The 16589-nt window shown below is 43.4% G+C and overlaps 1 protein-coding gene across 1 annotated transcript; it reads left to right on the top strand.

The window, feature by feature from the left end:
- Positions 1–14178: 14178 nt before the first annotated feature.
- On the top strand, positions 14179–14666 carry LOC114699181 (coiled-coil-helix-coiled-coil-helix domain-containing protein 2-like). Its single transcript, XM_028878112.2, has one exon. The coding sequence runs from the start codon at positions 14255–14257 to the stop codon at positions 14588–14590; it is 336 nt and encodes a 111-aa protein (XP_028733945.1). The 5' UTR covers positions 14179–14254; the 3' UTR covers positions 14591–14666.
- Positions 14667–16589: the final 1923 nt, after the last annotated feature.

Raw genomic sequence — 16589 nt, 5'->3', positions numbered from 1 at the left:
TGTCAGGGTGGGTAGGGGAGGAAGAATGGGTCTGTGGGATGCTGGGGGAGCGGTGGCTATGACCTAAGCACACTGTATGAAAATTTCCAAGAACTAAATAAAAACAAAGGAAAAATGCTGCTAATATTAGCATTTAAAATTGTAAATTTTCTAAAAGTACCATTTACTCTTGCTTTACAAGGACTGGATTTGTTGCATTTTAATTATTATGACAGTTTGAAAAATGTTTTAATTCCTCTGTAATTTTTTGTGCTCATGTTTTATTCAAGAGTTCAGAGGATTCAAGATAAACATACAAAAAAATTTTATTTTTGGTAACTAGCAACAAATAAACCAAAAATAAAATTAACCAATTTTATTTACACTTGCATCCTGAAACTTAGTGGAACCCAAAAGAGCTTATGGTCTATATATGGGAATTTACAAAGTAATTATTTAAGATTTATTTTATTTTAAAAAATTGTTATGTGTTTGTGTGTGTGCACACATATTTATGGGTCAGTGTGAGTGCAGCTACCCTCAGAGGCCAGAAAAGTAATATTTGATCCCTTGGAGCTAGAGTTGTAAGTTGTAGTGAACTGCCTGAGATAGGTGCTGGGAACGGATCTTAGATCCTCTGGAAAAGGATACTTGTCTTAACAACTGAGCCATCTCTCCAGCTCCTATAAAGTGTTCCTGAGGGAAACCTTAACCCAACAAAATGAGAGACAGTCCACGGTCATAGATCTGATGACTAAGCATTGTGAAGAAGCTGAGTGCTTCCCTTACAGCCATTTGCAAAGTCCCAAATCACAGTATGTTTTTTGTTTTTGTTTTTTTTAGGAGACCTGAACACACAGCTCTTCAGCAAGCCCTAGCACTGAGCTGCACACAAGCCAGCCAACTGCCTGCTGATGTGAAGATAATCCAAACAGGGAAAGAATAGTCTTTTAACTATTTTGTGTTTGGATAACTGGAGATTGATATGCATAAAATAAGTGAATGTGGACCTTTATCTCATATTGCACCCCCAAATTAACTCAAAATTGATTATAGTTTAAGCAGGGGCACAGCGTCTTTTGCAAAACTTAGTGAGAATCTTGTAACATTGTGTTGGGCAAGGAGCTGCTAGATATGGTGGGTAAACTATGGTCTGCAGAAGGAAAAAAAAAACATAAACTGAAAGCTTTGATGTTTAGGAGGTTGGGGAGATGGCTTAGTTAGACCAAGCTTGAGGATCTGAGTTCAATTCCCAGAACCCACAGGAAAAGCCAGTTATGATCAGGGTGTCACGCCATCATACCCCAGTGATGGGGAAGAAGGGACAACCAGATTCCCTCGATCTGGCCAACTACCTTAGCCTAGTGGGTGAGTTTCAGGCCAGTGAGAGACTGCTGTCTCAAAATCAAACAAAACCAAAAACCAAACACAAAGGCAAGTGGTGCCTAATGAATAAGGATAGGGCAGTTTTTTTTGACTTCCACGTACACAGGCACCACAAAAATTAGATGCACACACAAACACACACATATAAACACAAACATATATCTCCCCTAAAATATCCACCACACATGCACACACACAAACATACACAAACACATGCATATATACATAAGCATACACACAAATACATACACAAATCTTTGGCATTTAAAAGACTCCGACACAAGTAAGTAAGAAGTAAGTAAGTAAATGAAAAAATAAATAAGTAAATGTCTCTAGAATGAACAAGGTAGATACAGAGGGTGAAAATGTATTCACCACTCATGTACTTGATGAAGGGTTTGTATACAGAACTTGAGCTAGTAATAATAAGATTAATGGTCCAATTAAATGCTGGACAAAGGCTTTGAATGGACAATTCTCCAAGGAAGATAATCACAAAGCCCAAAAAGCACATAGAAAGACTATCGGCATCATTAGTCATTGAGGAAATGCAAATTAAACCCCAAATGAGGAAGTGTTTCTGTGCACTAAAGGGTACAGAGGGCGGCACTGCCAAGGATGTGTGAGGCTGGACACTTAGGACACAGCAGAGACTGTGGGCAGCTTTGTTAAAAGTTAGTTATAGAGAGGACCATCAAGATGGCAGTGGGTAAAGAAAGGCATTTGCCACCAGGCTAAATAACCCGAGTTCCATGGTGAAAGGAGAGAGTAGACACCTGCCAGTTGTTCTTAGACTCCTACGTATATGCCATGGCATGCTGGTGCCCACCTCCTCACAAATCATTTCTTGTAATAATGTCTTAAAGCAGTGGTTCTCAATTTTCCTAATGCTGGGACCCTTGAATACAGTTCCTCATGTTGTGGTGATGCCCAACCATAAATTATTTTTGTTGCTACTTCATAACTGCAATTTTCCTACTGTTATGAATTGTAATGTAACTATCTGTGTTTTCCAATGATCTTAGGTGACCCCTGTGAAAAGGTCATTCGACCCCCAAAGGGATCGCAACCTACAGGTTGGGAACCACTGTTTTAAAGAGTTATATATAGGGCCGTATAATTCTATTTCTCAAAATATACCCAAGAGAATAGAATATATAAGAGATGAGTATGCAGAAGAGCACATAAGTATTATGTGAAAAGGGGATGATTCCATGTTTGCTGTGATTGTAATGAAAATTCCTAAGCCTTGCTGCTTTACAAGTAAGTGTGTTATTTTCTCATGATTTAGAGACTGCAAGGCCAGCACTCAGCTTCCTCATCTATTTTACCTCTGGTGAGAGCCTTTATGACTGTAGAAACATGGAAGAGAATTGGTCCCTTGAGTGGAAACATTAACTGCCTATCTCGGTGTGTGGATAAGCTGACATGATGCTTACCCACACCATTGAACATGGTAACCCGTGCTCTAGGATTCAAGGTGGAAGGACCCAAAAGTCACCAGAAGAAACCAAATGCCACAGGGCACATATGCATGACTGTCTTGATTCATGACATGCAGAAAATGCAGGTTTATGGAGACAAAAAGCAGATGGGTGTTGGCAAAAGGCACCTAACAGGGGTGGATGTTGAGTTCAAACAGTCTTGATGAATGCATGGCGTTTTAAATGGGGTCATGACTCATGCTTGCACAACTCTACAGGTAGTGAAAGAGATGGGCTAGAGAGCTGGCTCAATGATTAAGAGCATTGGCTGCTCTTGTAGAGGACCTGGGTTCAATTCCCAGACCTACATGGCAACTCACAGCTGGATGTGTCTCTAGTTCTAGGGGATCCAGTGCTTTCTTCTTTCATGTACGGGCACCAGGCATGCCATTCTTCACAGACATACATGCAGGCAAAGAAAGCTCTCATACTTATAAAGTTAAAATAGTAAATCTGTAACATGTGGAGGGAGGGAAGATGAGACTGTTTAATAGCTAAACATTTGTGATTTATTTTAAGTATTAAGTTCTAATTTAATCTTTTTCTATTCAGATAGCTCCCAATGCAGGATTTCTATGTTGAGATATTTTTTTCGGCCCAGAGAATCATTTATGTTGCTCACCATCCCATGTGCTCTGAGAACGATGTGTGCAGTGACTATCGCTTTCTCTAAATACCAAATTACTTCCCTGTGATCGACAGTCCTAAATCAAATCATTCCTGTATTTGGTGGGGTTTTCTAGTTTGATATATCTTTAAGGATTTAAGTGCATGTGAACACATCTGAACTATGTGTTAATATGTGTGTGTGTGTGTGTGTGTGTGTGTGTGTGTTGCACACACTCGGAGGTCGGTCGGAAAAGGGTGCTAAGTATCCTCATCCATCACTGTCTGTCTACTCCTTTGTGGCAGAGTCTCTTCTTGAGCCTGGGGGTTGGGTTTCCTCCACGGGGCTGGAAATCAGCAAGCCCCCGCTGTTCTCCTGCCTCCTTTCCTCTGGCAGCTAGAATCAAAAGCATGTGCAGGATGCCCGGCTTGTTACATGGTCACTGGGATCTGAACCCTGCTCCTCATAGCGGCACAGCAAGGTCTCTTAACTGCTGAGCCATTGCTTCAGCCACTTGGTGTTGTTTCTCTTACACAGTCTATCAACTAAGAGACAATTTCAAACAGTTCTGCTTCCAGGGGTGGCTTTTTTCTGTGTGTGCTGTCAGCTGTTGCAGGATAGTTGCTGGGGACCCTTGTGTGTGCTGTGATGTCTTCGGGAACCATTGTGGCTTTTATTCCGAAGAGAGTTCCCTTTATATCTTTAGTTGCAATCTCACCTCTGATTGTATTCATTCATACACCACTCTAGGCACACCAGAATTATTCTGTTTACACTTTTTATGCTATATTGCCCCTCTACTTTTTCACCCTTCAATCCTTTGTTTTAATATATCCTCTTGTGAGTTGTCAGTGAAGCCTTGATTTCTTTTATGGATTCTAATTGGTTCTGTCCTTTAATTGGGGGTGTTATTTCTTGCTTATAGTTTGCATAACCATCAAGATAATTCAATTTAATGCTTCCTTTTTGTTTTGTCTGGGTTCTATTCCTTTATATCTACTCTCCCATCTTCATCAACTCTATTAGATTTGCATTGTGTTTCTTTGACTGGCATTTTGTTCTATTTTTGTGAAAGTATGGGTTTACAAGAGCCTGAGGCAACAATGTGTGCCCTGGACTTGCCGGTCTTTGAGCATTCTTGTCAACCTGTTTCACGGTGTCTTAGAGCCTTGCTGCTGTATCCCTCTGTGGTCACCTCCCCGTGCCTGCTGTGCTTCTTGGAATATATTTTACAGCACAGTGCCTTATTAAGCCCACAGTCCAAGTCCATTCAGGAATTTCTTCTTGCGGCCACAGCCCTCAAGAACTTGCTCCTTTGGTGGGTTTCACTCTGTGTCTTCTTGCAGGCTTACTTTAGCACTACCCTAGCTTCTGGGTGTTCAGGACAGCTAAGTCCACCACCTTTCATGTGTCCACACTCATCTCACTCCCACTTCTGAACAGCACTTCCCTGCTTAAGAATTTCTCTGTTCCCCACAGCGCTTTAGAGATGCCACTCAGCTGGCCTCTGGCCTTTGTGTTTCTGAGCAGAGGTAACATGGTCCTTCATAGCTTTTCCTCCAATTATGTTAGATGTCCTCATCCATGTTGCTTTGACATGCTGATTTGTGATATGTGTGGGGCTGACGCTGTCTGCAGTCATCCTACTGGGACTCATTAACACGTTTGAGTTTCATCCTCATCAAATGCAGAAAAATTTCAGCCATTAGCACACACATTTGTGTGTGTGTGTGTGTGTGTGTGTGTGTGTGTGTGTGCATGCCCATGATGTTTGCACTTTTGTATGGAGGCCAGAGACAACCATGGATCTCATTCTTTAGGGGTGTCTGCCTTGCTTTTTGAGGCCCATGCCTGGCCCATGCTGGCTCATCAGCGAACCATAGGCCTGTCTCCACCTCTTTATCCCTGGGATTACAAGTGCACCCCAGTGCTTTGCTTGCTTTGGAAATCAAATTTGGGCTCTTGCATGTTTAATGTAAGAACTCCACCAAATGACTCAGCCATTACTTTGTACGATGTTTCTTCTTCCCAAGTTCTCTCTCCTCTCGTTGGAAGATCGCTTACTGTGGATCTCAGGCCACTTAGGAACTCAAGTTAGTTTTTCCACCTTGAGTCCTTATTTTCTAATTAGCGTCTTGTCCTCTGGCTTCTACTACCTTCTGCAATGACTCCTTCCAGGAAGTTCAAAGATTCAAAGAGCACACAGTTCCCTGGGAGTCTCTTTAGGGTTATCTATTTCTATTTCTTCATTGAGATTTCCATTTATTCTCTCACCATGGCCACCCTTCACTTTAAACCACGCTGCATATTGGACAGAGCTACATGGAAGCCCTGGTTTGTTGTCCTACATCCAGACGACTCAACATCATTTCTCCTACTGATTGTTCCTGCTGCCTGGGCCAAGTTCTGCCCTGCTCCTGCCCTGTCCATCTCTCCACAGCACTATGAACAAAGTGGGGGTGGGATATATTTCAGGGGGAGATTAACCCTTCCAAGTGCGGTGACTTTTTATTGTTTGTTGACTTTTTTTGTTAATGTGTGTGTGTGTGTGTGTGTGTGTTCATGTGTATGTGTGCATGAATATAGAGAGGCCAGAGGTGGATGTTAGATTTCTTCTTCAACCATTTTCACTTTATTTATTTGTTTGTTTGTTTGTTTTTGCTTTTTCTAGACAGGGTTTCTTTGTGTAACAGCTCTGACTGTCCTGGAACTCGCTCTGGAGACTAGGCTGGCCTCGAACATACAGAGATCCGTTCTGCCAGCCCAACCACTGCCCAACTTCCACTTTATATTTTGAGACAGAATATCTCACTGAACCTGACGTTCACCAATCCTCCTGTCTCTGCCTCCCTTGGCCCATAATTACAGGTGTGTGCCCTAGTGTCCAGGTTTTTATGTGAGTGCTGAAGAGCCGAACCCAGGTCCTCATATAGTCAGTGTCCCCCAATCAGTTTTTACTATGATGTCTTTGTTGTGCACAGCATTGGGCTTCAGGTAATGTGCTTTGCTCCCATTTATCTGCACACCCTTCTATACCTTCTTTGTGCTTTCTGCCTCATTTCTCCCCTCTGTTCACCTTGACGTTCCTCTTCCATTGGCCTTCCATGTGATCCACTTCTACATGGTCCACTTCCATGTAGTGGTTTTTGGTCCTGGCATGTAGGAGTCAAAGAAAGGTCCTACTGGCTCTGTGTTGAGGTTTCCCTGTTCTCAGCAAAATGCTCAGTGGTTCAGTGAGGTTTCTGTGTTGGCAAAGCTTTGGGTCCCTGGGTTTTCAATCACCTTGAGGTCCTGTGGATTCTGTCAGCCCTGATGATTCCCATGCCTGGCAGTTGCAGCCCAGTTCTGGTCCAATGACCCACTGCTCACACTCCCTTACCCTCTAACTCTTTATTATAGCCAGAATGGGTTTAGGGTAGGCATACCTCAAGGTCTCTATACCAGACAATGGCCTGAGGCAAAGCTGGATCCAGAGTGTCCCAGCCACTGCTTTTGCCTTCCCAGGAAGAAGGCTGTCTGTCCAGCCTTTTGTCTACCTGGAGCCTGGTGAAGACTATGGTGAATGAAAGGTCTGCTTCTGGCTTATCATTGCTTGACCTCCTGTAACGGAAGCTGACACTGGAAGTGATGTTGACGGGGCTCCCAATTCTGAGGAGTCCAGCAGAACTCCAGCATATCCAGAAGGCTCCATCGCTATTGCTAAATCTAAGCCTGTCAAGCTCACTTTCTCCCTGTGATGTTTTCTCTGGGGAGTTCTTCTGTTTCCACGCCCCCCTTTCAGAGCTCACATGGGCAGAGTATAAGACCTGTTTACACACCTTAAGGAAATATTCACCTGTCTCAAACTCAGGAGGACTTGGTTTTATATTTTCTTCTGGAACTCTCTTTATTTATTTATTTTTATTGCAGCCACAGATATCTGTGGTACATCTGGAAATATTTACTGAATAGTGCGAAGCTTGGAGGGAGGAGCATAAATATTTGTTGACTTTAGTTATGGAACTGAATAGTGGGCTAAAGAATGTTAGTCAGGTCTAGCTTAGTGAGCCAATAAGTTTGGATGAGGAGTTAGGTATAGAATTATGAATAGGCGGTTATCTATAAAAGCATGAATATTCAAATGCAGCTGCATTACTAAAAAGCCCACCCCAGCCAGAAGACCACTCACAGAAGTTGCAGCCTTGGAATATCTTTCATAACATGGAGGCAGTTCTCCAGGTCAGAATACCCCCTCTCTAACAATTGTTACTGCTTGTGTAACCTGCGGGAGGGGCTTTCTTAAGCTTGTAAATTTGAGGACATTCCTGGGACTGGTATGCTGTGGAATAATCTTCTTGTACACCGTAAAGATTTGTCACTCGAGTTGCTTTAATAAAATGCTGATTGGTCAGTAGCCAGGCAGGAAGTATAGGTGGGTTGACCAAACTAAGGATGATGGGAAGGAGAAGGGCAGAGTTAGGACTCGCCAGCCAGACACAGAGGGAGCAGAGGATGAACATGCCATGCTAATAAAGGTACTGACACATGGCAGAGCATAAATAAGGAATATGGCTTAACTTAAAATATAAGAGTTAGTTAGTAATAAGCCTGAGCTATTGGCTGAGCATTTATAATTCATGTAAGCTTCTGTGTGTTTATTTGGGACCTGGTGGTTAGGATAGGAAATGTCAGTTTACAATTGTATGTTTCATTTATTTACTGAGTCTTAAGAACCCCCTTTCAACTTAAAGGAAATATCCACACAACACTAGCTAGGATAGGAGTCACTTTGCATCTGGTTTCACGTTCCCTTTGGAATCTCTGGTTTAACAGCCCCTTCTCCTGATCCAGCTGCAAGGCGCTGCTGTATGCTTGACAGCTCAGTGTGTCTATTCCTGCTCCTTTTGTTCCAATCCTAACCTGGGCAAGTCCTCCAGCTGTGGTTATATAACCTATCTTGACATCTGCTGGGGTCAGGTTTTCAGTTTGTTCATTTTCTTAGCGATCTCCTCGGCTATTTTTGGCCTTTTGTATTTTCACATACCCTTCAGAAGAATCTTGTCAATTTTCATAAAAAAATCCCTAGTGACTCATGGTGGGATCATGTTGAATATATATATATATATTGAAAGAGATGACACTTCCCAGTGAGTCAGCCGGAGCCTTAGGGGGGCAGCTTCCCATCTACAGAAGCTGTCTTTATTTTCTGTGGTTAAATTCCATATGGGGCTGTCTTTGGCTTTCTTTAGATTTGTTTCTGGTTAGTTGCCTTTTGGTAATGCTGGTGGTAGACCAAACAACCAGAATCAAGCTGTCTTCATTTTGGTAGGTGCTGAAAGAGGAAGCTGCAGCATTTTTTGTTTGGGCTATTGTTTTGGTTTTGTGCCATGAGTCAAATGTCTCTACACAACTTAGCAATAAATTCTAGTTTTTCTGTAGAACCCTGGATTTCCTATGTCTACATATTTGTCCTTTAATGTGAGAGATCCATGGACTCTATTTAATGAGCAAAGGCATTTATTTGGGGGTTAATTCACTACCATGGGAGATTTATTTTAGGCTCCAGGAAAACTGAGCTATGTTCCATGCTGATTTGTCTGGCCCAGGATCTCAGCATCCAGTACCACAAGAAGATGAAGAGAGAGTCACATACATGCATCCCAAGTCTTAAGGGTCCCAATCCAGCATGCCCGAGGGGCATGTACTTCAAGGTCATAGGCAGGTGTAACAGTTACTGGCTGCCTCACTAGGGGTGGTACTTCAAGGTCATTGCTAGAATAGCTACCCGCTATAGTCCTTCTCTTCCCATCTTTATCCTTCCAATTCTTTTCCTTGCCTCCTCCACCAATCAATGTCTTTAACACCATGTTTAACAGAAGTGAGAATAGAAAATAGAACAGTCTCTTTGTACTTAATGCCAAGGTTTTCAGTAATTACCATTAGATATGAAATGTGTCTTGGGGATTTTGTAGACAGAATTATTGGAATAATGATGCTATCACCATTTAATCCTTGTTTGGAGAGAGTGGTCAGTCTGAAAATATGTTAAAAATTTGTGTATGTGAGTGCATGAGTGTTTGTCTATGTCTGTGTATGTGTGTATTCATGTATGTGTATATGTGGAGGGTGTGTATATATGTGTGTGTATCTGTGTGTGCATACATGTGTGTAGTGTGTGCATATTTGTGCGGTATGGTGTGTGTGCACGTGTGTTTGTGTTTTGGATGTGTGTGCATGTGTATGTGTGTGCTGCACAACTCCAAGAAGTTATATATTCTGACCACTTATTCCTTTTATTTTAGGGGTGCATTGATTTATTCAAACATTTATCTGCTTTGCACCCAGGAACACCTGGCTGTGCTATGTTTTGTTTACCGCCATCTTCTTCCTTCTAATCCTCTGTTTAGTGTCTTCACACCTATATTGAAGGACAGAATTCCATTACTTCCTTGTAATATTTTGTTTTCAGGTCTGTATGACAGTAATAAACTGGACTTAGACTGCCTGGCAGCTTGGGGTCCCCCTTCAACAGCTTTAGAAGATACTGTGTGGAGGAGACTCAGCTTCCTCTATTTGGAGAAATTCTATTGTGAATTGCTTTTTTTTTTGTCAAGATTTTTGTTTTGTTTATTTGTATGGACAGGTACCCAGGCAGTTGTTATGTAACAGACATGATTTGTTCAATGTATCTGGGACTACTAAGATTTTAAAAATCTGTTCTTGACCATGTTTAGAAGCTACAGCTTAAAGGTTTTGTTCCCATTTCACTGGAGTTTTCTAATTTATTATCTCAAAGTTGTACCTGCTAGTCCTCTCTTTTTTAGGAATTAAAGGAGCTGTAATGAACTGCCTTTTATCATACCAAAGATTGATACATTTTTTTTTCTCCTGAGGCTTGCTTAGTTGGACACATTTCCTGCCTTTCCTATTGACCCTTAATTTTTTCTCTTCTTCTGTTTCAGTTTGAGCCATGCTTTCGTTCATTGACTTCTTTCTACTTGCTGACAGTGATTTGATCTTCATTTGCAAGATTCTTAAGAGGTGAGGCTAGGTCACCAGTTCTATTTATTTTTCTTTGTCCCTGCATTTAAGATTGTCAGTTTTCCTCTCTTATTTTGATAATGACACATTCTGTAACAATGCTTGTGGTCATGAAGACCTTTGAGGTCATAAGACGTACCTTGGAACTTTACAGCTTAATAAGACTATTTTTCCTAAACGAATATAATTTTAACTTTATTCTAAATACTTATCCTTATACCCACAGATAAACATAGATTTCACCTCTCATCAAAGACACTTCTTTTTGCAGCAGGTGGACACTGTTGCAGATATCTAATACTGGGCAAAATTTTTGGGGTGCCCAGCCCCATGTAATACATATACAGCACTATCTCTATACTGAAAGCTCAGGGAATACCTTGAGAGAGGTGACAGGAATATTTTAAGAGCAAAAAAAAAAACCAAAAAAAACAAAAAACCCAACCATGGCATTTGATGCTAGGTAGTGTTTTTAATATATGACTGGGAAGTTACAGCCATGAACTCTCAACAGCATGGTCACCTAGACAAGACCTGCCCGGTGGCACTAGTTGACATGTCAGTGTAGATGGGGGAAATCTACAAGGCCCATCCCTACATGAGGCACTTTAGGCAATTAATGGCTGCTGCTAGAAGGAAAATCATCCTTCCCTAGACCCCTGATAGGTTATTCAGTCCCAAGTGGTCAGCTCTAAACACATATACATACCAGCAGCACTAAAGAAACTTAGTAGGTTGTGTGTGTGTGTGTTGCATATATGCACACCTATACACATATGTATGCATATATACACATAATAGAGAAGAGGCCATGAACTTGAGAAGGAGGTAGAGAACATGGGAGGGGTTAGAGAGGGAGAGAGTGGTATGTTAATGATGTAACTAGTACTCATATGAAATTCAAAAAATATTTCAAATTTGAATAAAAAGAACCAATCTTTTTCTCATACTCAGTAAACATAGCAATTCTAGGACCAATTTTGAAGCAGTGACCTTTGTGTGGTTGTGGTATACAATTGAGCTATATGTACCACATGCCCAGTTATTATGAACATTGAGGACCACTGCTCTGTCTTCCTAAGGGTCAATGGGTGCAATGGTAGAAACCTTCTCCCATCTCCTCGCTTTCTTCCATCTCATTTCACTCTCATTTTCCTTGTCTTTTCTGTAAGTTGTTGCCGTCCGTGTCGGAGTCTCACCGCTGCCGGCAGTGGGCTGAAAGCCGTCTCTCTGCTGGTGGTTCTGTAACACACATGCATTCCTTCAGTTCTGGAGGCTAGATCTCCAGAAAGAAATGTCAACAGGCCTGGGCTCTTCCATGGCCTTGGAGAACAATTCTTCCCAGGCCATGGGTCAGCTCTGGTTGTCTCTGGTGTTGCTTGGTGTATAGGGAGCTATCTTCTTTCTGCATCTTTTCATGTCACTCTCTTATGATTACCTGTGTAGGTCAGTCTAAATTTCCCCTTGTTGGAAGTACCCTGGCCATATCCCATGAGAGCTCACTCTAAACACTTCCTCAGACTTCATTTGTTCCTAAAAGGTCTTATTTCAGTTCGGATGGTGCCTACAGACACTAAGGGTTAGGACTCTCAAGGTGCATAGTGCATCCTAGAACATCCACTCTGTCAACCTAACTTTCTCCACACACCTTGGGACCTGTCCTAGTCCCCATGATCAGCCTTCACCTGGTGTGTTGCTTTCTTATGCAGACTGGCACTCAGGGTGTCCTCTCCATGGGAATGTCACTTGGCTTCACCTCCCTGCTCTAAATTGAGCCATGCTCCTCTTTGTCTTTATACCACACCCTCCTCCAATCACATCACACTCCCTCCATTCATGTCAAGCTCCCGCCATTCACACTACACCTCCTCCATGACATCAATCTCTTGAGCTTCCCAGCCCTGCTAACATTTATAGCATTATTTTGTCCCTGGAGGCAGATCTCTGCTTGGCAGTGTGGTTCCCTTGATATCTTCTGTGGTCAGGCTTCCTGGGTGTTTCTTTGATGATTGTTTCTATAAAAACGGAATCTTGCACGCTAATGTTCTTGGTCTAGCACAGTAACTGTGCGGTGCTTTGATGAGTCACCAAGGGAAACTAGGTCAGTCCCTCTGTGGGGATCTGAGGAGCCTTGGTTCCTGGTGTGGGAATGATGTGGCATATGCAAACGATGATGCAGGGTCGGTATACACGTGACTGTCCAGCGTCTCAGGATTCTTCCTTCTGATGATCTAGCAGGAGCCAGTGGGCCCTTCCCCAATCTCTGGGGTGATGTCTCCGAGTGGAGTGCTCTTGTTTCCTTCTATCAGAGGAGCACAAGGGAGCTGGCACCAGTTCATGCCTTATTTCCCTCAAGGAAGATGCAGGACATATTGTGGCAACAGGAAGGATGCCACTTGTTAGGACAAGTGCAGACTGCTGCCAGGGAGAAGTGCTATGTGTCAAGGCAGGTACAGCTAGGACACATCAGGGAAGATCCCAGTAAGCAGCTGGAGCTTTGGAAAGGGACATTACAGGACACCGGTCAGAGTACCCTTGCTGCCCAAAGTAAGGGCACCAAATTCAGGAGATTTTGAATATGGGGGAAAGGGCAGAAAATTACGGAAATGCATCATTATAGAACTGTCGAGCAAAGGCAGTGAGGGAAGGAAGGTACAGGGCTGAGGTGGAGAGTGGCCACTTGGGCATCTCACCAGGCATCTCAGTGGTCACATGTCAGGGTAGGAGGACAGAGTATCAGAAAGTAACTGTAGACAGATCCCAGCCTCAGCATCATCAGGCCTATGAGTTCTGGCTTCTAGCTACAGGGAAACTTTCAATAAACAACTGGTTATTGGGACTGGTACAGGCGTACAGGCAAGTTTAAAAAGTGAGCATGATATGGAACTTATCTCTAAGTACAACAAATATAGATCTGTAAAAAAAAATTACTACTGTTACTTTGTTAATGGACATACTATTGAACTGCTGTTTAAATCATCCCTCTGGACCCATAGGTGAGTGCAGCACTCAGTCCTTACTAGAGAAGCTTCTTTGTGTAGAAGATGATGGCTATGGCAGAAACTCACAATTGGTCAAAGTCCAGAGAGTATCAGTGGCATGCTCAGCTGCAGATGATGTGTTTACACCCATCTTCCCCAAGGTCAAGGGGCCATCACAGAAGATGGAGTGGAAGGAATGCAAGAACCAGAAGGTGGGGAAGATTAGAGCAAACCAGTGTCTTCCGGACATGTCAGGACCACAGCATTCGTGAGCTCATAGCAGCTGTGGTTGTCTACACAAGACCCGCACAAGATCAAGCCAGCCAACATCCCAGAGTGAGGTGGGAAGGAGCTAAGGGCCCCCATCTTTAACCAAGCAGCTTGGACAGCTGATGTCTTCTGGGGAAGAGACAGACAGTTTTATTTAAGGATGTGGTCCTGGTAGGTTGACATTCATGCTCCAGTAGATGCCATTTATGCATATGGGCAGCAAAGTGAACTCACTGTTACAAAAAAAAGAAAAAAAAAAAAAAAAGGAAGGCACACAATTGGGAGGAGTGGCAAGATGGGGGTTGGATCTGGGAGGAGCTAGGGAGAACTGGAGGTGAATGTCATACAAATCCATCATACAAAATACTAAAAGACTTAATGAAATATTATATTATAAAAGGTCTTTAAAAAAAGAACATCTAGCAGTTAGTCGTTTTCTGACTGCGAGAGGGTGAGCACTTAGGATGCCGCGTGGAAGCTGAAGCCGCTCTTCCCGGGTGGCCCCTCCGGTCAGCCGGGCCCCTCAGATGAGGGCTGCTCCCAGACAAGCACCTGCAGCTCATCCTCCAGCAGCAGCTGCCCCATCTGCAGTCGGCTCCCCTGCCGCTGCCCCCAGGCAGCCAGGCCTGATGGCCCAGATGGCCACCACTGTAGCTGGTGTGGCTGTGGGGTCCACAGTGGGGCACACCCTGGGTCATGCCATCACTGGGGGCTTCAGTGGAGGTGGTGATGCTGAGCCCGCGAGGCCTGACATCACTTACCAGGGAACCCAGCCTGTGAACCAACAGTCTTTTGGGCCTTGCTCTCTTGAGATCAAACAGTTTCTGGAGTGTGCCCAGAACCAGAGTGACGTCAAGCTCTGAGAGGGCTTCCATGAGGTTTTGCGGCGGTGCAGAATTGCAAATGGTTTGATCTAATCAAGAAGTTGAAACGAAAGAGATTGAAGTGGGCTCTACATGATTGACAGTGCACGTTTGGACCCTGACTGAACCTTCCTTCTAATAGCTATTAAAGAGTCCTAACTGTGTAGATACTCACTGAGGCTTGTTGTAGTGTTGGGACTGGGCAAGTGATGGCCTCCTGAACCAACTGTGTTGTTTTTGTGAATTAATGAAAATAAAGTTGTTTTCTTCTGAAAAAAAAAAAAAGAACATTTATAAAACAAAAAACAAAAAAACAAAAAAACCTCACACTGGCAAAGTTAGCATGGAGAGTTCTTATGTAGACCATGTCTAGGTCTCCCTCACCCACATCTTAAAACTTATGGTCTGTGATTGGGGCGGGCAGACAGGATGTAGTCTTACTAATGGAGTTTCATGGTAATTTTGGTTGCTCTAGGGCTGCCTAGGTCTCTGTTCTGGGATCTCGTAGACCTTCTCCTTGTCTCATTCTCCTCATCAGCTTCCTGCCTCGACCACCAGCCCTGAGGATTTCTCAGGCTCGCCTTGGTGTTGGTGCCTTGGAAAGTCTGAGGGAGCCCAGGTCAGGCATGCCAGAGAATGCCCCCCAGACATTGTTTTCTTACTCAGGGGTGCAGTTTGAGTGAGGAGAAGGAAAATGTCCTGTCTTTAGCATGGGGCCGTCCCCTGCTGTCAAGGTGACTTGTCACTGTTGGGCTAACTTGAGTCATCCAGGTGCCATTTCCTAATTTACTTACTTTGTTTGGCCCCATGTTCATTTCCTTTACGTTACCTTTTTCTCCCTTCCTTTTATCAACTTGTTGAACTGAGTCCATGATGCCTTTTGAAAATATTTTGCTCACTGCTGACATGGGGTCATTTGCTGGCGGTACCTGGCTGTGTTTTGTCTGGTGTGAGATCCTTCCCGCAGGCAGGGTCGGGAAGGTCTCCTTTGCTGGGAGTTCTTGCTGGCTGCTGCTGTCTGAGGTCTGCAGCCTCCTCACACATCTGTTTCCTGCCTGAGAACCACACCATCTCCCTCATCTTCTTTCTGCCCAAGGAGGCCTTTATTTGTGTTTGCCCTCACTCTCTAAACCAGGGAAGGTCCTGAGTCTTCTCTTATGATCCTTGTATTTATTTTCTACAGGGTCAAATATGACCCTATTAAGCCCTCATGGGTATCTGAATGAATTGGCTTTCTCTGTTTTAGAAGTCTTACCTGTAATTCACTTAGGATATTTGGAAATGGAAGCCTTTACCTTCTGCCATAGACATGTCTTCCCCATCTGATCTGCCTTATTCTTGTGGGTCATAGGTCAGTGCAGAGGATGTTCATATTCAGTCTTGACACTATCATTACAGGTGTCTGTCAATAGTGATGAGCTCAGGGCCTTTCCAGGGATAACAACAGAAATCAGGGCGGCCAAGCCAGCTCTCTTAGAGTCCTGTTCTAAGGAAGGGGAGAAGCTCATGCATCTGAGGTATAGTCGAAAATTGACAGAATCAGAAATGTGCCTTCATAGAAGTCAGGGTGAATGATGAGGTTTGCTGGCTCTTTGAAGGAAGTACCTGGTGACTTGAGACTGAGTCAGGTACAGGATCCACCCTTAAAATCATGAAAGGAGTGGTATTTAGGCAAAGATGTGAATCTGTGAGTCAAGAAACACCACGGGGGTCTACGTACTTAGCTTCACTGTGGTTGTGTTAAGAGGTAGAAAGTTGATTGGCGGGTGACAAGGTCTTTGGAAGAGATTAATGTAGTTCCCATACAGCCTCAGTTGGTTCTTATAAAAGTAGGCTATGATAAAAAATGAGACCAGCCTTCCCATACTTTGGACTCTTGTCTCACCATGTTGCCCCCACATCTTGCATTGGGCTGTTTTGTGATGTCATTTGCTGAATCACACTGTAGCTGAGGCACCTCCCCAGAGCCAAGCAGACCTTAGCATCCAGTCTCTGGAAC

The sequence above is a fragment of the Peromyscus leucopus genome, chromosome 20, assembly GCF_004664715.2.
Source record: "Peromyscus leucopus breed LL Stock chromosome 20, UCI_PerLeu_2.1, whole genome shotgun sequence".
NCBI classification, from domain to species: Eukaryota; Metazoa; Chordata; class Mammalia; order Rodentia; family Cricetidae; genus Peromyscus; species Peromyscus leucopus.
Note: the sequence above shows the minus strand (reverse complement) of the source record. Positions and strands in the feature narration are given on the sequence as shown.

Coding starts and splice junctions, on each gene's coding strand:
- LOC114699181 (XM_028878112.2), top strand. CDS start 14,255: ATGAGGGCTGCTCCCAGACAAGCACCTGCAGCTCATCCTCCAGCAGCA.